General features: G+C 38.4%; 1 protein-coding gene across 1 annotated transcript; it reads right to left on the reverse strand.

Annotated features, from left to right (window-relative positions):
* Positions 1-563: 563 nt before the first annotated feature.
* Positions 564-12,117, reverse strand: LOC149793947 (calmodulin-like protein 4). The gene is made up of 5 exons (XM_089967876.1): positions 12,016-12,117; positions 11,879-11,909; positions 10,652-10,789; positions 8,142-8,327; positions 564-3,883 (listed from the first exon to the last, which is right to left on the reverse strand). The coding sequence occupies exons 1-5, from the start codon at positions 12,016-12,018 to the stop codon at positions 3,789-3,791; spliced, it is 453 nt and encodes a 150-aa protein (XP_089824002.1). The 5' UTR covers positions 12,019-12,117; the 3' UTR covers positions 564-3,788.
* Between the last annotated feature and the right edge of the window lie 9,710 nt (positions 12,118-21,827).

The following is a 21,827-nucleotide window of genomic DNA, read 5'->3' on the forward strand; positions in this document are numbered from 1 at the left end:
CTCATCAACAAAGATATCTCCAAGGTAAAAAGAAGTGTTGATCTCGTCCACTATACTCAAACTATAAGATGTTGTTGTGGGGTTTAACGTCATTTTTCAGCACATGATAGGTTATACATGGCGGCCAGTATTAATGGTGGAGGAAGAACCCGGGAAAACCTCAGAAAGAACCACCAACCCACGAGAAGCTACTGGCAAGCTTTCTCACATACCCACATTGGCTGAATCCGAGACTCAAACAGGTGCAGACAGAGGTGAGATGGCAGTGATCCTTAATGGAGAGCGCTTTAGACCACTCGGGGCCCCCTCAAACTATAAGGGTATGTCAGATGTAAACCAGGTCATCCACAGGATATGCCTGTAATATTACATATGATGCATGTGGTATATGTTGGATATAAAATCCCATGAATTGTGTACAAATTTAATCAGCTTTGCAGAGGAGTTCAAATTAATGATAGAAAGATGAACAGATGATAGATTTGCACTGCTGCTAAAGAGTATATCACAACTGCTTAGAACCATATTTCTGATTTAGTTTCTTCAAAATATGAACACAAGGATGTGATGTAATATGATTTATTTCAATATACATTTTATAATTAATTTAAGAATGCATAAAATTAAAACACTGGAAATGTAGACATACTTATGTGGAATAAAATAAAGCTGTTCACTAACCTTCCCCAAATCACGATGTTTGAAAATAATTAGTAAAAAATATAAAATTATTATGTGCTGCAAATACAATTATAAACTGTCACAAATATTGTTGAAATAGGACCCTGACACTAATAAACTTTCAAAATGTGCAAATTGGAGATCTTCGATATGCAATGAAGTGGCCAAAAATGTAATACAAAAGGTTGCACAATGTATAAATTGGAAATCTTAGACAAGCAATGTAGTGGCTAAAAATGTAATACAATCATACCATGATATGTTGCTGTGCTTTTCTACTTCTACATCCATATATAAATGATATATCAAAAAAAATAATTTGCAAAATAACAATAAAACATTCATTAAATTAATGATGTCTGATGAAATAAGGTTCCAGTTCACTGACCTGTACTTAGAAAGAAGATGGATTTGACCATGTTTCCTTTAAAGAACAATTTACCCCTTGATTACCTGCCCTTATTCAATTTACCCATTGATTACCTGCCCTTATTCAATTTACCCATTGATTACCTGCCTTTGCTGCTATTCTAAATCTATAATACTAATATAACAAATCCATGCTGTTTTATAACTTCATAAATCATGAAATGTGTTTGTGAAACTTGGCAACTTTACCACAGTGCTTATAAAGATTTAACACGAAACCTCATAAGGTGTGATAGATGGAATGATGGACAGATGTACAATGATATAGCAAATACCCCTAACCTCATCATGGTGTGGCATCAAAAATGGTGAAACAAATTGCTTCTTCTTAAATGTACCACTTGCCTTTGAGGAATATTTCTGTAGTCTAGTTAATCTGAAACAATCTGCGCCCTTAAACCATTGTATGAATTCTTGATTACCTAATATATTGTAAATTCATTATTTTTCATGGGGTACAAATAATTTGGGATTTCCTGGGTTTCAAAATCAAATTTAAAGACCCTATGAACAACGATTCTTCTCTAAAAATAACTGGACCACTTTTCCAATCCATGAACTGAAGTAACAAAGAAAATCAAATTTTAGCCAAACCTTGAAATAAATGTATTGAAAGAATCTGCTCATGCATAACAAGTGTCCAATGCAGACCAAGCTCCACTGTTTTATACTGCAATAGCAGACCAAGCTCCAGTGTCTTATAGTGTTATGGCAGACAAAGAGAATAGCCTAAAACCTGATTTGTCAGTGCATTATGACATGGTAGATCTGGGTCCACAAAGTTCTCATTTTCTTTGTGTCATTGCAGACCAGGCTCCAATATTATATAGTGTTATATCAGACCAAGCTTCACTCTCTGTTGGTGACTAATGGGAAGCTACTAGCAAGGTTTCTCACATATCCACACTGGCGAAGCCCAAGACTTGAACCCACACAGATATCAGTGATCCGTAAAGGTTAATACCTTAGACAACTTGGCCACCTGGAGCCCCATCTGATAGTGTGATAGTTGACCAGGCTCCACAGTCTTATAGTGTGAAAGCAGATGAGGGTCTGTGTTATTTTTATTATACATATAATGTTAAGAAAATAGCATAAACCCTTACATGTCAGTGCATTATGACATGGAAGATCTGGTTTACAATGTTCCTAAGCAATATTATTGGTCAGATTTGAGGAGATGTATTTTCATAAATAGAAACAAATTACTAGATCAGTCAGACTAATGCAATACTAATTTTTGAAACATGCCAAGCATAATAATTAGTACTACAAAGCAAAATTGTATTGAGCTCAACAGTTACTATACGGGTGTCCACAACAGTTTATCTAATAAAATGGTAAATAACTGCTACTGAATTAAGCCATTCAGGATATCGCATCATAAAGACAGTTTGCTAACTGGATATCAAAATAAATGTTCTGACTATATTTTTGCGGTAAAAACAAAATTCTTATTATTTGTAAAAACAAGATATTTTTATTTCTAAAAGTAAAATGAAGAAGCTCATAAAGTTCAAACCCCATTAAAGAAAGCAACACTCAATTAAAAGGCAACAAAATCGAATCAAATTATCTACTTATCTACAGGCATTTCTAATTTCACTGGCTTAGATTCAGTGGTTTCTGCAGTATCATACTAAGAAGGCTTTACATGAACCGAACATATCTAGGTCCATAAGTCAGGAAAAATTAGTTTTGGTAAACATTATTCCAATGGCATAAAAATATGATGATCATCTGAATAGGGACAGCATTTCATTTGTCTATGTGATCTGCATATTCATGATAAAAGATTTTAATTAAAAAGACTACGTGTACAAAATGTTTCCACCAAAACAATAATCACAAAATCATAGAAAAGCTTAATCATGTCCGAGCTCTACATATGGATGTAAAAATGTCTACTAAATTTCATTTCTCTAAGTTGAGAACTTTTTGCAAGATCATAGTAACAAGGTTCCTGGTAAAAATAAAGGGGCTGACAAATCAGAACAAAACTGCCCCATCTGCAAGCAGTGGGAATACAAGCTACTTAATTATATAAATATACCTCAATGACATGGCAAGCTGCAATTTAAACATTTGTCAGAATATTTATCTAGGTTTAGCCTAAGCATCCAAGATCTAGTAGTGCATGTATTCTGCATACTTGTCCAACAATATCTTGTATGCACAAGGCATACCAAGAGCCTATAACAGAACAGAAAATGCTCTGTGAAAATTCCACGAACATTTCAAAAATAGGGTCTTGTTTCTTTTATAAGGGTGAATACAACAAAAAAGTACTACTGATTACAATTTGGGTAAAAAGATATTTGCTACTTCACGCAGTGGCCTGTTTATGTGCAGCTGCAAATATTTCTTTTCTTGCAGGATATCTTGGGAAGGGGAGGTAATCTGGGTGAACTGTGCAATGTCAGGACCATGCAATGATCCTGTCAAAATAAAAGATATGTTTAGGGGTAATTAGCACTTGCAGTAAAGCATCCAAGGTCACTTGTCCTGAGGTCCATGAAAATCCAGCAAAGAAATCAGGCTGCAGCTGGATATGTTTGGATTTGGTCAAAGACACCATTTTCAAGGTGATTTTAATTGTGTTAAGAATGTCCTGTGTAACTGCACAGCATATTCAGTGTAACTGCACAGTATGTTTAGTATAACTGTGTACAGTATGATCAGTAGTCTGGGGCTGGGGTCAGAACACTGTCCACGAACTCCTTGTACCTCAACTGGCCCCCGGTAACATTGCCTTCCTTGAACAGCGTCTCAACTGCAACAAGCAAACAAAAAATGGTTTGTATCAAAAAAGCTTCTAAAACACAATGACTTGCTTCCAAGAACAATTTATCAAGTGCAACTCACTACAAAAAATGGACCAAGTTTAACAACAATGGTTTAAAGGAAAAAAGCACCTTGGCTGCGATACATCACCACTGTGTATGACTTGCAGAAACTTTAATAACACACAATCTGAATACCAACAATAACAATGTTTTCACTGCATTAAATATGACACAGCAATCCCTCACTGTAAGGCCCTTCAATATAACACTTATAGTTATAAAGTAAACATTGTCACAGATCCTATTTCAACAAATGGTAGTAAAATTACCAACTTGTCCTAAACATCGCCTGTACATAGCGGTCATCTGGTCATAATGACCATTTCAATCTGATACTGGAAAATGCTTCCTATATAAATATCCTGTGTATATTGGCCACCTACCTCCTATGGGCAACAGCCAGTGTTTCCTAACCAACTGGTTTCTCCTTGCCTTATGTGGTCAGTGGGACGTATCAAGAGTGACCACTCTGAGTATACAAATGAATCTTTTGTTTGATGAGCAAGACATTGTTTAGATACAGGCATATTATGTTAAGTCATCTGTAAACATTCATATCTTGCTTGTGCTCACTGTACTCCAGTCATACTGTCAGTGTAACTTAATGATGAAGCATGTCATTTTCGAAACCAAGCTGGTTTTATCCTTACAGCAGAAGGTCAAAGCAGTTCAATTGTTGGATGGTGCAAAAAGTAGTCTTGTTACCGCAGCAGAAATGGAAGTCGCTTTTTTGTGCCAGTATTACAAGTATACTGATATCTTTATCTATTTGCCTGTGGATTAAATTTACCTCTAATATATATATAAAAAAAACGTCACCACTGAGAAGAGATGAGTTATATCCCTTCTCATCAGGATCTGGGATGATGATCATTCTATATTTAAACTTGTTTGTAAAGGCAGGCAAAGTTTCATTTCATGTGTTGCAAAAATAGCTCTTTATGGCTTCATCTGACTCCCTTTTCATCACTGGCCTCTTATAAACCCACCGTCTTTTGCTCTCTGTGAGTTGAGCAATCAGATACATGTATTGTTTTTGGTGCATGAATAGCTGTTTACAAGCCCTGTTTTACAGTCATATATAAATTGTTAATCAGTGAAATTAATGGTTTATCATTGTACACAAAACAAAGATCACTAATTATTTAAAGTCATTAATGATTTGATTTATAGGAAGGATTAAAGAGAGTAGGATGCATTGTGAAGCATAAATTTGGGAGATAACATCCATACATACATTTTATGACTTGGCTGAATATTGCACATAAAACTATCTTGACAATGTAATAAAAATAATAATACAAATAATTATGTAACATTTGGTACATGGAATTTGTATTAATATTTTTAAAAATTGGGAAAGATGAATCTGTGTACAGAAGTCAACTGAGTATGAAGGCTACCTGAAGTTTTGCCATTTTTCATGGGTGGCTGCTAATGACAAGTTTGTATATGTTTTTTTTTTTTTTGTTGTGGGGTTTAACGCCATTTTTCAGCACGATAGGCTATACATGGCGGCCAGTATTAATGGTGGAGGAAGAACCCGGAAAACCCCGGAAAGAACCACCGACCCACGAGAAACTACTGGCAAGTTTTCTCACATGCCCACATTGGCTGAATCTTAGACTCGAACCGCCGCAGACAGAGGTGAGATGGCAGTGATCCGTAACGAAGAGCGCTTTAGACCACTCGGCCACTCGGGGCCCCTAGTTTGTATATGTAACATGTACTTTATTATAAGTCAGTCTGACTGTAAGTCAGTATAAAGTACAACTCATGGACATCATCATAACAGGAGAGTACTGTATCATGTGATTCATTATAAGTCAGTATACAGTATGACTCACAGACATACTTATAATGGAAGAGCACTGGATTAGGGGATTCATTATAAGGCATTATACAGTATGACTCCCATGGACATCATCATAATGGGAGAGTACTGTATCATGTGATTCATTATAAGACAGTCTGACTATAAGTCAGTAATACAGTATGACTCACAGACATCATAATGGGAGAGTACTTTATCATGTGATCCATTTTAAGGCAGTATACAGTATGACTCCCATGGACATCATCATAATGGGAGAGTACTGTATCATGTGATTCATTTTAAGGCAGTATACAGTATGACTCATGTAACATCTGTACATTTTATCTTTTAGTACAACTTGTAAAAGTTGACATTTATATGAAAGGGTTTATCATTTTTAAGATTGTTGGCATCTCCCTTTCTATCCTTATTTTTAGATCATAACATTTAATTGCCACAATACAACCAGTATTGTGCTGACCTACCTACCTACACACACACAAACATCCTCTCCATGCCAAATAAATGAGTGATACTTAATGTACAGTGTGCATTGTTGGATATACACCCTCAAACATTTTTTCTGAAAAATAAGACTTTGTTAAAACAGCTAATTGCATTTGTGTATTAAAAAAATAACAAGTTTTACCAATGTGTGATTTGCATTTTTTATGTAGTTTTCTGTCATAGCACTATGATGTCTGCAGTGAGGCAGTTTATAGTGATGATTAGTACTGGGGTATCATGCCGCAGACATGTAGAATGATGTCCTACCCATTCAGATTATCCTGACGCCAGGCCAACTGGTCCTAACACTAACCTCTTAATGCTGAGTACCTAGCAAGGCAGCTGTTAATACCATTTTTATAATCTTTGGTATGACTCGGCCAAGGTTTGAACACACGACCTCCCGCATCCAAGGCAGATGCTCTAACCACTAGGACACTGGAGTGGTCAAAAGTTTTACCAGCAAACCCTAATAAATTCAATATTATGTAAAGCAAGGATCAAAAGATGAAAATGTAAGACTTTCTGTCTTTTACCAGCAGCATGGTCTTTATACGAAGAAAACAAATCTATCATAAACCCTTTTACAAGAATCCTCATTCTGCCATTCATTTATTTCCAGTGAGTAGAAACAGTGCTGCCATTGCACTATAATTGCTTGGGGCCCTAAGTGTCTGAGTGGTCAAAAACGCTCACTATTATGAATCACTGCCCTCTCCTCTGTCTGCATGGGTTCAAGTCTCAGGCTCGGCCAACGTGGATACATGAGAAAGCTTGCCAGTGGCTTCTCGTGGGTCAGTGGTTCTTTCCAGGGTTTTCCTGTGTTCTTCCTCCACCATTTATACTGGTTGCCATGTATAGACTATCTTGTGTTGAAAAATGACACAAAACCCCACAAGAACAACAACATTGCAATTGACCCATGTGAAAATTGCATGAAACACTGTAATTACAGCTCCCTGTTAAGCAGTATATGGTGCCATGTGACCACCAAATATTAAGTTGATGCATGGAGATACGGTTAAAAACCTATACAATCTGGTAATAATCAAGCTGGCATCCATATCAAAGGGTGAATTAGGGTATCTTCACATCTAATTGACAATGTTTAGCAAAAATAATTAAAACAAAACAGATGACATTGATTAAAAAGTATAAGTTTACTAACTGGTGCATCAAATAACCAAACAATGAATAAGTATATTACAACAGACTTGCTCAGGCATTGTCAAACCAACTATAGGAACAGTCATACCAGCTCTAAGAATAGTCATCCCAGTACTAACCCATAGTTAAACCAGTTCTAAATATAGTCAAACCAGTTGCAAGCAGTAATACCAGCTCTAAGCAGTAATACCAGTTCTAAGCAAAGTCGAACCAGTTCTAAGCAGCCATACTAGTTCTAAGCAGTCATACCAGATCTAAGCAGTCATACAAGATATAAGCATAGTCAAACCAGATCTAAGCAGTCATACCAGTTCAAACCAGATCTAAGCAGTCATACCAGTTCAAACCAGATCTAAGCAGTCATACCAGTTCAAACCAGACCTAAGCAGTCATACTAGTTCTACAAGATCTAAGCATAGCCATATCATCTCAAAGCAGTCATACTAACTCTAAGCATAGTCATACCAGATCTAACCAGTCATACCAACTCTAAGCATAGTCATACCATTTCTAACCACAGTCATACCATCTCTAAGCATAGTCATACTAGATCTAAGCAGTCATACCAACTCTAAATAGATCAGTATCTATAAAAGAATGACAGCTGTTCAGGATATGGAAGTAGGTCTGCCATACCAAAAGGCCCTGTGGAAAACATGTGTAAACCCATATACAAGTAAATTAAAAATTCTTACTTTCATGCCTGGAGAGTCTCTCTCCAAAGTTAGAAAGGACATGCCTGGCTTCATTTGCAGTCACATAGCCCTTCCTATCTTCATCCTGTGCAATAAATCCATGTAGAATTTCCTCCTTACATCTCTCTCTCTCCCTGTGGTCGTGCATGGCTTCCAAGAATGAATCAAACTCCATCTTACCGCCACCTTAACCCCAGGCAAAATAATAGAATAAGGAAATTAACATTTTCTATTATTATGACCATTTATGGGCTGAATATTCCAGAATGTTTTATAATAAACAGTAATTTTTTCAAACCATGCAACTGTACAAGTCCCACCAAAATTTAAAACAAGGAGTACGGAACTCCCAGTTTGGTAAAAATAGGAGTCCCACCATCAAAAGTTGCAGTCCCTTCTTTCCTACAGAATCAACACAGACGTGAGTGCATCTATTTTTAGATGGAGAGGTTTCCGTAATGTAATCACTCACTTTAATATAGCTTCATTACAACAGTCCATTGACAGGATTGCAAATTTATGGTTTATTTATTTGTCTACGTCCTTGTACACAGTTATTTTAGGCAAATACGTGTCAAGTCGGAAAACAGCTTAGACCTTAAAGCGCATCTTGCAAATTCCACAACATAGCATTGTGATCTACGTTTCTGACCTATATAATTTGCAGTTTAAAGTTAAATCTTTAATAAAATAATACCTTGGCTTTGCTTTCAATGATTTGTATATTTTTCTGAAAATATCTGCCCTATGATGTACGAAAACAAACAATCTAATAAACTGGGACATCCCAGACTTAGCGAAGTCCACCATTATTTCCCGTTATGCCTACTGGTTCACTTACAGTTTCAAACTGATTTTATGACGAAATAGTGTACAAGTAGTAGTTAATATATATCCAGATCACTGATTCTGATCTTAAAATACATGTTTGTATGTTTTATCATCAAAGGATATTATGCAGGAAATTGATAGTTGCTACCTTACTCGAAAAAGGGTTAATGGTCAATCAGCTATCAAAACATATGCTTGTGAATGGGCAGGAGTTTGTTTGTCAACGTAATTGATATCAAAACTTGGCCTAGCTACTGATCTATTGATGAATACATTTCTATACAAACATTAGAACTAACCGGGCTAAGGCGACGGGCATTTTAAAAAAAGTATGGTCAGTCAATGTACCTCTTAAATAGCTCTTGTTCGTCCATCAGTGATACTGAATTTTGTCAATCCAAGTAAGGATTTATTCCAAACACTAAGCTTGGCATCACACACTTTCTTATACTTAGCTACTGTCATATCCAAACTATCAATTCTAGCAGCTCTAGCACTATTCTGAATCTCGTTACAATCTTCCTAAGTTTGCCGTTTAGCCCCAAAATACTTATCCAAATTTACAAATGGCATTTTGTCTAAGTATCAACATGTCTTGATTCTCATGCACTATTTATTCCGATACATTTGGAAATGAATACAATAACGAAAGCTAAAGTTTTTTTTTTGATGTACATTTATAGATGAGCACACATACATCTCTGGGTCTTTCTGACTATGAATTCAATCACTATAAATATCAGTACATTTTCCCACCCGGCTGCCAGTCAAAGCCTTTGAACTGGCCTCCCAGCTACTGCATCATGTTCATTTTGATGTACTCTTATAATGGCAACATGTATGTACATCAAGGGGTCTTACAGTCTGAATTCTGTCATTGTAAATATCAGCACAGCTAACTGATTGACACATTTTCCCACAAAGCAGGTGGCTGAAGCAGGACTGGCAAGTCTTTAAATTTTGCCGCCCACCTATTACATGTGTACGGAGGACTCCCGCTTCAGTGATTTTCTGCGTCCCAAAAATTGGCATCCAAATAAGCGTAATTAAGCATTTCTGAGATCTCTGTCCTTGTATGCTAAGATCTAAATTATGTGGCTCCACCTAACCCCATTACAATCATTACAATCGCTTGAACTTTGTTTGACAGCTAACTATTTAATTGATACTTGCTTACTACTAGCACAAACAATAATCTAAATCACTCATGTTACAAGCAACTTTTTAAGCATAAGGCATACTGCTATAATAACAACAAAAAACCACTGACACTATGCTGATAATGATAATAAACAAACATGTTTTATCTGTATTCAAAGTTATTTATCATACACGTGTTTATCATTCCATAAAGGGTCTATTCATAGATACTGTTTTCATATAAAAACTGCATCCCATGCCTTTATAAACTGAAAATCCCATATGAGACTGCAAGCGTGGAATTCCCCCTCGATGTGAAAATTCAAGAATTCATTAAAATGGGCTAGAAATTTTTGCCATTGGTTCTTTGCAATGAATCAAGATTATCATGCAAAAAAATCAAATATATCCAATTTTGTATTCATATTTTATTCATGCCTATATTCAGAATTCCCCATTTATAATTTATGGGTGGGGTTTCCACTATATATATTCAGTTCTAGAATCTATGCAGAAGGATGAAGATCAAAAATGCATACTTTTACTGTACTGCTGCATGTATTTTCCCACTTCCTCCATGGTTGGACTGCAATTCAGGGACCTCATGATTCTTGCCAGCTCATCCTCCTGTGTTAGGTATCCCCGCTTGCAGTTGAAGAAAAAACACTCCTTATAAACTGAAAAGAGTGCTTGAAATGTAAACAGTGCTTGACAAAAGGTCCTGTATAGATTCTTGCATAAATCAGTTTGTGGTACAAGTATACCACAATTCAAATGTGGTTCCAGTACACCAGAATTACAAATGTGGTACCAGCACACAAGTACAAATGTAGTTACAGTACACCACAAGTACAAATTTGGTTACAGTACACCACAAGTACAAATATGTGTGTATGTGTGTGTCTGTGTGTGTGTGTGTGTGTGTGTGTGTGAGAGAGAGAGAGAGATCTGGATTTTTAACCTAGCTTTAACAATTTTTCAGTCATATCACTACAATGTCTGCAGTGTGACAGTTTATAGTTATGGCTCGCACTGTGGCATCATGCCACAGACATGTAGCATGATGTCCCACCATGTCACATTATCCTGACACCAGGCTGACCGGACCTAATACTATCCTCTTAATGCTCAGCGCCAAGCGAGGCAGCTGTTAGTACCATTTTGTAAGTTTTTGGTATGATTCAGCAAGGGATCAAACCCACGACCTCCCGCATCGGAGGTGGATGCTCTAACCACTAGGCCACCGAAGCTGTCCATTCATAATTGTACATCCACACAGGAGATAACTGAAGATGCACACAACTTCTTGGTCACACGATTGTTCCTTCATTCCCCCTGCACTAGTACTAGTTCAACCCAATATCGCCATTTGTTACCAGTGTAATGCCAAACTGCCAGTCTGAAAGTCCATAGCGATCGATAATTTTTGGCTGGAAATTTTGTTACAATTAATTTGTCGATCATTAAAAAATCACGACTAAATAAACTTTGTTATAACTGTATTAAGATTACATTTTTTAAAATAAAATTATTTTTTACAACTTATATCAGTAAATACGCATACATGCGTGACTTGTGCTATACACGTGTACATAACAAACATCTCTCTCTCCCTCTAGTTGAACCTCTGCATAAAGAACACCAATGGAGCAAAAGAAACGTGTCTAGTGTTTTAATACGACTCAACTATTGGAAACTACTACAACTTTTAACCAGTATTATTTGGGCGTGGTCATTTAATTGAAAAATGTTTTAGCAGGACTTACGTTCGATGTCCCCTTGACTGAAAAACTTTGCCTGCAAGAAGAAGAAAAAAACGTGAAACAGTTTAACTTATCAAAACCAAGTGGTTATGATGAACGTGGCTAAATTACATGAATTTGTTTTGCCTGAGTATACCCACCATCTTTAAGGAATAAGAGTTATGTCCCTTTGGATATGGATATTCTTATTTAAAAGTCCGATTTATAATCCGGAGTTGAACACGGCATGTAGCATACTGGCCGGATGTATGACTGATATACTGAGCAACGAAACGCCAGTTAAAATCAGTTATGTAAAAATCAGAATAGTTTCCATTGATATCTTGTTAATATTAAAGGAAATCAAGTACCCTCTTTCTTTCTCTCTCTCTCTCTCTCTCTCTCTCTCTCTCTCTCACACACACACACACACTTCGGCCTAGGAAAGGACATGCCAGGCTCTTATCTTATACATGTTTTGAAAAGAAAATGTTCAGTTTGTTGCAAAGTAGGGTTAGGGTCCAATGAAACGTTTGTTGTTGTGTGGTTTAACGCCATTTTTCAGCACACGATAGGCTATACATGGCGGTCAGTTTTATGGTGGAGGAAGAACCCGGGAAATCCCTGGAAAGAACCACCGACCCTCGAGAAGCTACTGGCAAGCTTTCTCACACCCACATTGGCCAAATCTGAGACTCGAACCAATGTAGACAGAGGTGAGATGGCAGTGATCAGTAACGGAGAGCGCTTTTGACCACTCGGCCACTCGGGGCCCCCATGAAACGTTTGTGTAAGATGTATAAACATTAGATTGTTGTGATAATAAAATAACGTAAAATTTTTAACCTTTATATGTATTATATTAATTACAACGCAAAACGAGTTTATATCTATATAACTTTTATATGTATTTTATTAATTACAACGCAAAACGAGATAATATTTATCTTCAAAACCACTTTTGCAATGGTTCTTAATCTCAGTTCTTTAGGTATGATAGGTGATTGTGTTTTCGGTATGGTAGGTGATTTTAGGTTTGATACGTGATTTTTAAGTATAATCGGTGGTTTTCAGGTATGATAAGTGATGGTGACTTAGGTATGACAGGTGATTGTCTCTTAGGTATGCTAGTTGAGTTTTAGGTAAAATAGATGGTTGTGTTTTGGGTATGACTGGTAATTATGTTTTAAATATACTTTGGTGAACACTTTACTGTGTAGTATTATATTCATAACTGACAATGTTTCAACCGTTCAGTCACATACACAAACTGAACAGAGGAAAAGCTAACCTAAAGCTCTCGTTCTTACACTAAGGACTTTATCAGCAGACTGATTTGCTAAAAATGTGCTATGATTTGTATATATGATATGTGATTTGAGGTATGATTACGTGATTTTTTAAGGTATGATAGGTGATTTTTTTAGGTGCGATAGGTGATTGTGAGTTAGGTCTGATATGTGATTTTTAGGCATGATGATTATTTTTAGATATGATAGGTTGTCCTTTAGGTATGACATGAAATCTTTAGGTATGATAGTTTTTAGGTATGGTATGTGCTTTTAGGTATGATGTGTGATTTTTAAGTATGGTATGTGATTGTGTTTTATGTATGATATGTAGTTATATCTATTATGTTGAATTTCGAGACAACATGAATTTGTGCGGAGGTTTGCAAACAAGATGGCCGCTATCGCTTAACCGGCTTGAAGCAGCTGTTCCGTTTTTTATTGCCGTTTTCATGATATTTGTGCTTGTTGCCTGTTTTCATCTACATTATTGTGTTCATTATGTATTGGCTGTTAAATTCGTTTGTGTTTCTTCATCTCCTTGTTTTGGAAATTAGAGCAATTAGACTTTTTCTCAGCTGTCTTGCTCCACTGTATTTGAACAAACCAACATAACGTGATACTCGCCAGTCGACCCGTTTATGCTACGATGGACCCTCATTGATTGCTTTAAATGATCACTCTGGCTCTCCACACTACATTGTGCTTTAGACTAAACGAACTGGGACTACATTCATCATTACCTAAATGTAAACAGACGCCAAAAAAGAAACGTTGATTCAAAGCTGGCCGGCGTAAAACAAAAATAGTAATTCCAGTTATCAGCAGCAGAGGGGGCGAATCCGACATTTTGTCCAATCGTCATTTGGCTTAATTATTACTTTCTGCACTCAACGATCTAGTGTCGTCAGCGCCTGGTAAAAAAAAAACGACGACGTCGTTGGGGAATCGTCGCGTCGTCATTTGGTTTAATTAACACCTTCTGCGCGTCGATCCCCAGCGTCGTCAGCGTCCGGTAAGCACATCGACGACCGCGTCGATGTCATCGCCCCCTCTGCTGCTAAGTGGTTATTTACAATGATCTTACAAACAGAGTGATCACTAACTCCTCCTCCTGTAGATCAATTAGGTTATTTGACTGATCGGTGAGTTTAAAATTAATTCTCGTTAAAAACCGATCATGGCATCGCATATAGACCGGATTAATCGGATTCTCAACGATTAAAAATCCCGGAGGGGCTGTTGGTGAAAATGAATAAAGGATATACCCCTGTTGAGCTTGATTTGATTGATTGGTATCTACCTGGTAACTCCCTTCGATAACATCACACACTAGATTGATTGCTATCACCGATGCGATATTTACGTTGTATGGAGCAATATGCCTACCACCATCTCCGTTATCGTGTCTGAGGATATAAGTTGATGGATCGAGAAAATCATTAAGAGACTTTCTTAGTTCTGGCGCGTTGTATCCTGGAAACTTGAAATCGGGTAAATCGGCTTCTGTGATATTATACCCGGTTAGGAATTTTTGTTTATTATCATCGCTGCTATCGGATATTACTTTAACGATTCGTTCATTGATATATTCCATGTCTGATATAAGTTGATTTAACACCTCAACGTGTTTTTGTGCTTTTGTCTCTCGTAGTTGTTCTAGTTGTAATTGGTAATAATGATTAATCTCGGCAAACGCACCAGTGATATCATCTAAACGAACTGTGACCTTGGCTGACAATTCAGGAGTTTTCTTATACGGAAAAAACCATTGCATGGTATTCCTGTCTTGAAATATAAACTCGCTGGGTAATAACGTGTTTCTTATAATAGACAAATCATTCAGATAACTGGGATTAATCTCATGATACGATTGCACATTTGTGTGCAAATCCGCGGGTGGATTCTTAGGCCATCCTAGTATGGTTCTTATTGAACTGTTATAAATATCAACCATATACCCCGGTGTGCTTATTTCAATCGTCGATGATAACGTCGGTTCATGAACCGTAATAGCGATTTTTGATTCCTTTCCTGTGATCGATTTTATTCTGCGTTGAAATTCTTTATTGATTTGCTCTATTTGGTATGACCCAGTTGGTATTGTAACCTCCTCCCAGTCTGGGGTCCCATCGGGTTTATTTTTCCGTGCAAAAACCAGCGAGTTATTAGGTTGTTGTCCGTTAAATGCGTCCGCTCGAATATTAGGCCAACTGTGATATACTCGCAATTTTGCCAGCGCTATTTCCTTCACTGGAACCGGCGACGGGAAGTTCACACTGAATTCGGGTTTCGTTGACGTTATTGATATCATATTTGTTTGTACCGGAGTGGTGTTCTCCGCGATCCGCTGAAGTAATTGAAACCCTTCGGGGTTCAGCGACATTATTATTATTCGTTGTCTTTAGTGTCTAATTTCAGCAACCAGGTGGTTCCGGCTTCCAGTTGAAAATCCTCGATTTTTGACATCGCGGAGCTATACAACTGGACCATTGTGGAGAATTCAACATCGGATACTAACAAATTATCAATTGACAACGAGATCAACTCGGATAATTTTGAGTACGCGTCGGATACTATTTGATGTTTTACTGTATACTCGTTGAGTTTTTTTTGAAAACACGATGATATCTTCCTAGTGATTGCGTTGGCGACTCCAGCAACTGTTGTCATTGCGGAGACAGCGATTGGAACAGCGATCGGGGTTATCGTGGTCATCGTGGATAAAATAACACCGGCGCCAGCTACTATACCCGATACCGAGTACACGACCGCGTCGATGGCGGTTATTTTTCTGCGGTATTTTTTTATTTTTATACGGTATTGTTCGGAAAGCGTTTTCAAATTCGCGGATAATTCTTTTGCGGTATCGAATCGATATTGATGTGACGTCGGTGATACCTCTGATTCAATTTCCTTGGTGGTCATTTTTATTTTAAAAGAACTAGTGTTTTTAATTACTTAGATTCGCTACAAATTCCACATACCATGTAATGTTCGCCCCGGCTAGATTTCTATCAACGGCATAAATTGTAAACTTTTCAGTTGCGTTCTTGTCTATAATTGTTGATATTGTATTGTTAAACCCGGATGAACTCGACGATAATATATTAAACTGCATCATTGAAATCAGTGTCAATCGATAAATGCCCTTAACAGTTGCGGTGATATTTACTGTATTCTGTGTAGGAGTCCAATCGAATGATCCATGCCGAATTGTGTATACTGTGTTGATGATGTTCTCATGAGGGATTTTTATTTTTTCGAGTTGCTCTGCCATTCTCGGTAGTCTGTCTTTAATCGCTTCAACATCAGTTATAACTATTCCTACTCCCCGCCAACTCGCGTCTATATTATTCTTGTTCGCTGCAACATTAGTTTTGATTGTTTCTATTTCCCGTGTATTCTCGGTCATGCTTTTTTTGTTCGCTGCAACATCAAGTTTGATTGTTTCTATTTCATATGTATGCACGTCTATACCTTTTTTATTCGCTGCAACATCAGTTTTAATTAATCCTATTCCCCGCCAATACGCGTCTACATTTTTTTTGTTCGCTTCGACATCAGTTTTGATTGTTCCTATTTCCTGTGTATGCGCGTCTACATTTTTTTTGTTCGCTTCAATATCAGTTTTGATTATTCCTATTTCCTGTGTATGCGCGTTTATATTATTTATGATCGTTGCAACATCAGTTTTGATTGTTTCTATTTTCCGTCCATGCGAGTCTACATTATTTATGATCGTTGCAACATTAGCGCCGATTATTTCTATTTCCCGTTCATGCACGTCTACACTTTTTTTGTTCGCTTCAATATCAGTTTTGATTGTTTTTATTTCCTGTCCATACGCAGTGATATCATTTATAGTTATTGTAATCTCATCCGGCTTGGTATTTTTTTTACCAAAGAATTTATCAAAGTTGTCATCGATCCTGTTAACATTTTTTCGCAACGGTGGTAAATTGGCCGACAGCGCCATAAGTTCCGAAATAGCATTTGTTATTGTTGCAAGATTTGGTTCGGTTGCCGTCGGGGGTCCCCGAAAAAAACTATTGACAATGTGTTGCACATCGTCGAAATGCGTTAGCGTCAACACGATCCGTTCTTCATATAATTTAATTTCACTACGTAAACCCTTTAACGAATTTGACATGGTTATATAATTGTCGCCAAGTGTACTTATTTTTCCATTTATCGTCAAGATGGATTCACCCGGTTTGATTCGTCCGTCGCTGGTATACAGCGCGATAGTGTCCTCGGCGGCATCGCGCTGTCGTATTAAAACATCATCCAGTGACACATTACTGGATTTCAATTTACCCTGGCGGTCTTGAAATACAACTATTTCATCTGGGTCAACACTGGTTAAATTCAACGTATCAGCGATTTCATCCTCAATTAGTTTTTTTATGTCATCGGTGGCGGGCGTTTCCGTGGGCTTTTTCAGCGCCGAAACCGGTCGTCCCCAAATATCAATCATTATTATTGTAAATGTTATTCTCTAAAATCCGTTGAGCTTCTACGACTCCACTAGTGTATTCGTTTACAACCACATGAGGTGGTTTTCGCGATGATGAAATCGCCGCAAGTACGTTTAATACCTCGCGGCCACATATCGGTGGGTCACTTAATTGCTGTGTTGGCAGCGTGGAATAAAAAACCCGGGCTGAACACGCCCGGGCTGAACACGCCCGGATATACCGTATAAACTCTTTCGGCGGAGCTAACCCGTATGAATCAAAATAGACGATCGCACGCGGATCAATCGCGTATGCAACCCAATGAGTTCCCGCTCCGGAGGACCCATCGAGGTTAATTATGCCGGTTTCAATATTCCTTGGTGCCGCCGGTAATTGATCCCTCATAAAAACACCTCTGAAGTTTTTTATCGCTAGCGCGTTTGCGGCGTCTATTAAATCAAAATTAGACATGGGAGTCATTAAACGGTTCCCGGTAGTCTTAGACCCTTTCCCGAGTACCATGAATACGGGGTTCCCGGTAGTCTTAGACCCTTTCCGGCCACGGGTCGTTTTTTTTTGTAGCCTTTCCCGGTTGCCTTCTTCAATGCCATCCCCGCCGCGGTACCAACGGCTCCTAACGCCGCCGCCTTAGCCACTGCTGGTGCGGCCGCGGCAATCAATGCCGGAATCGCAGCTAACAGCGGAAATATCCCACCGGTCTTTTCCATGTTTTTAATTGCTGCGGCTGAAAAATCTATTTGAACACCCTTTTTATTCTTCATCGCATCATTGAAATGTTTTATTTGACGCGCCGTCAACGATATCTTATGATTACCACCCGCCATCTGTGACGGCTTCAGCGTTATTGTGGTTCCGCATTGTTTAGCCGACTTTGATCGTAATTTCTTGACTTGACCATCAGTCAACTCTACATTGACGACACTATACGACATTTTATTGTAAACGCGTTTTGTGCTTTCAATTACATGTTTTCCACTGGCGCATCAACGATTCTCATTCGTCCACCAACACCTTCTAGCAGCATTGATTTATCGCTGAGAATGACAGCGACCGCTCTGTAATTAACACCAGCTGGGGCTATACGAGCTCGGAAGTGTATATCAACGACGGATTGTCTCGTTAAATCAAGATGTTCCAACGAAAAGTAATAAATCGGATACAGGTTTTTAAAATCAAGTTGTGATATTTGCAAACCAGTGTCGACGTTTTGATCACGACCCATATATGACAGCAATCGATGATACACACGTGCGACATGGTTGTCACCGTAATTAAGCTGTATATCCTCGGATGGTTCCTGTTGTCCGTTTATTCTCAGCGAAACCTCCATGACTCCTAATCGATCAAATATCATATGGCTGTGTTCTTGATTACCCAATCGTTCCCTATTCTGTAGCGCTATGAATATATGACGCGGGGCTGAAACACCCTGTTTTGATGCTAGGTGCCATGTAAACGTATCGGCGACGTTATCCTCTTTAGCATCAGTTGTTACCGCTAGCCAACTCAACAACGATTTCCCTCCCTGTTCCATAAATGCTAACAATCGTGCTTCCGTGGTAACTGATGGAGTCAGCACCGGCATCCACAATGCCATTTTAGTTAAAATGACTTTACCGGCAGCGACGCCAGCAGCATGCCATATTGCATTGTTATCATCGCCCCTTCGCGTCAGCGCGATTGTATGCTTAGCCCCATAGACAACTTTTCTAACATTTCTGCAGAATCCGAATATGTGATGGAGTGGAATCGCGCATGAAAACTTTCGGCGTGGTCCTTGCAACATTCCTATTCGTGTTGCAAACCCTAGATTAAAATTATCGTTAGTACTTTTTATGATATTGAACTCAGCACCCGGTCTTGTTCTGCGGTCTGGGTTGGCTGCTTCAGCTTGATTAGGAACTGAAGTATCTCTTTCCACCAACACGTTAATGTACTGAATATGATCAGCGTTATCGGTGGAGTCCTTTGCGAACATCATAGATGGGCCCGCCGATCTTGTATAATCATCCGAGTATCTCGCCAACCCAATTATCGTCGTTGCAACATCAACCTCGCGTTCTATTGATTCAATTTCTCGCCCGTCAATAAGATATCTGGCGCTCTCAAATAACGCCATGATACCGTTGTTGACGAAGCCAACTCGAACACGATGGTCATCTGCGTATGGTGCATTATCGGCGGCATTTGTCACGAGTTCTCCCTCGATTTCGATAAACGCTTCACACGGCAAAAAATATTTACTGGTATCTTGGACTTGAAGTTCAATTCGCGATCGTAGGTCAGGTTGCGCTGCATAATAAGAATAATATTGATAATCACGGACAGAATCATCCCTGCGTACTGGGGCGTCCATATCAAACGCGGGATCAGCGGTACGCGCAAACATTCTATTATTTATCATGTTGATGTTTTCAATTGCGATTTTTTCGTCGTAAATTCTTTGAATTTAAACCACTCCCCGCTATCGCGTTCATGAGCGCGTTGGTTGCCGCATCGGCGGATGGCGAAGTCGTCGCCAACGACTCTAATTTTTCTTCCACGGCGTTATTTATTACTTTACTGACATTTGCAGGCATCACTGTCGTTGATGGCATTACCGGTGGTTTCTGTTTTTTTCTCCTGAATTTCACCAATGACATTAGTTTGTCCCGCGCGGCTGAAAACGCCTTTCCGGCAACATCTCCAATGGCACTAATACCCTTATCACGAATAACATCAATAACCTTCATTCCTAATTGTTTGGCTAACGGCGCTACTTTTGGAGCCATTCTTGTAAATAACCCCGCAATGGTGCTACCGAGACCATCTCCATAGTACGCGCGGTAAACAGGCAATCGCGAGTTTACCACGTAGACGAGTACTGGTTTATCATGGTTGTAGTGTATGATCATCCTTATTAAAAACACCAGTTTTCCAATTAATCATCCACGAGTTCGTCTATGAGCGTTCGATATGCATTAATGTCCATAATACCGCCTGCAAATAACCGCTTGCAAATATCAGCGGCCTCATTGATTATTTCCGTAGAGTTATTTCCGGCTCGTTTTCCTCCAATTAGTACTTCCAGCCGTGATATATCACTGAGAACACTATTAGGGCAGGTAACGCCGTAGGATTCTTTACCAACAGGGTATCCTTTTCCTTTTTTTGGTGTTCTACTCTTAACTTTCTCGAGGAATTTATCGTAATCGGGATCACCACGATGTGGTAATGCTTCTCTATGTTTACTCGCTAAATACACTATTCTTGCCCAGTTCTCCGTCGAGGTTATTTTTTTCTTGTAACCTTCATTGATATATTCATCTCGAATGCTCTTAGTTGATGTTGTAGCAACAAAATTAACTAATTCTTCATCGTCGTCGATGTCTCTAATTTGATCTATTGCGGACTTTTTAAGAACATTACGGGGTATATTTCCCTCTTTCTTTTTTTCTTTCGATGTTTCTTCGGGTGTTTCTTCGGGTATTTCTTCTTCTGGTTCTTTCGCAGTAGCACCTAATTCTTCCTCGTCGGCCATTGTAACATAAGGTTCTTGTGGTTCGGTTATAGCGAGTGGTGGTGGCCTCCGTGTTGTAGCAGCCGCTATTTTTGCAGGGAGTGTTTCTAAAGACCTTTTTGTTTGTTTTGTCTCTGCCGCTATCTTTTCAAGCGCACCAAGAACGGGTACAGTTGCCGCCGTAACATCCTTAGTCGCTTTAGTTACCGGGGCAAATAACTGTTCGCTTCCAACAGTAAAATCGGTTTGCATTTGTTGTCGCGTTTGAAGTTTCTCTCTCACCCTGTCTCGTAACGGTATAAACTTTTTAAGCGCTGCTAGCCGCTCTCTGGCTAGCCGAGTAGTAAGTGATTCACCTACCATTATTGTAAATTGATCCGCAATTTTCTAATTTCTCGCCGGAGTTTTCGTCTATAATCCTTCTAATGTTTTTGATCTTGCTAGAAATCTCCCGGCGTCGTTCATAAACACGTCCGAGTTTTTTTCGTATTATTTCAACGGTAGTAAATAGTCCAATGAATGCATTTGCGTCATTGTGGTACAAGTTTTCATTAATCGTATGTTGTAATCGTTTTATAAAAAAATACTCGCGGGCCAGGGTAAAACGCCCCCGTTTCGACTGTTCGTTAATAATCTCATAATCGGATAATATTTTTTCACTGTCGAGACCATCAGATAATTCAATTCCTTGATTTTTTAATTTT

Source organism: Sinohyriopsis cumingii, chromosome 8, assembly GCF_028554795.1.
Source record: "Sinohyriopsis cumingii isolate HCF-2022 chromosome 8, ASM2855479v2, whole genome shotgun sequence".
Taxonomy (NCBI): domain Eukaryota; kingdom Metazoa; phylum Mollusca; class Bivalvia; order Unionida; family Unionidae; genus Sinohyriopsis; species Sinohyriopsis cumingii.

What these genes read in the sequence shown, in the direction of transcription:
- LOC149793947 (XM_089967876.1), bottom strand. An exon ending in CAGTCAAGGGGACATCGAAC is followed by an intron (nt 10,790 to 11,878) that starts GTAAGTCCTGCT and finishes CACTCTTTTCAG; the next exon opens with TTTATAAGGAGTGTTTTTTC. An exon ending in CATGCAGCAGTACAGTAAAA is followed by an intron (nt 8,328 to 10,651) that starts GTATGCATTTTT and finishes CCTGGGGTTAAG; the next exon opens with GTGGCGGTAAGATGGAGTTT.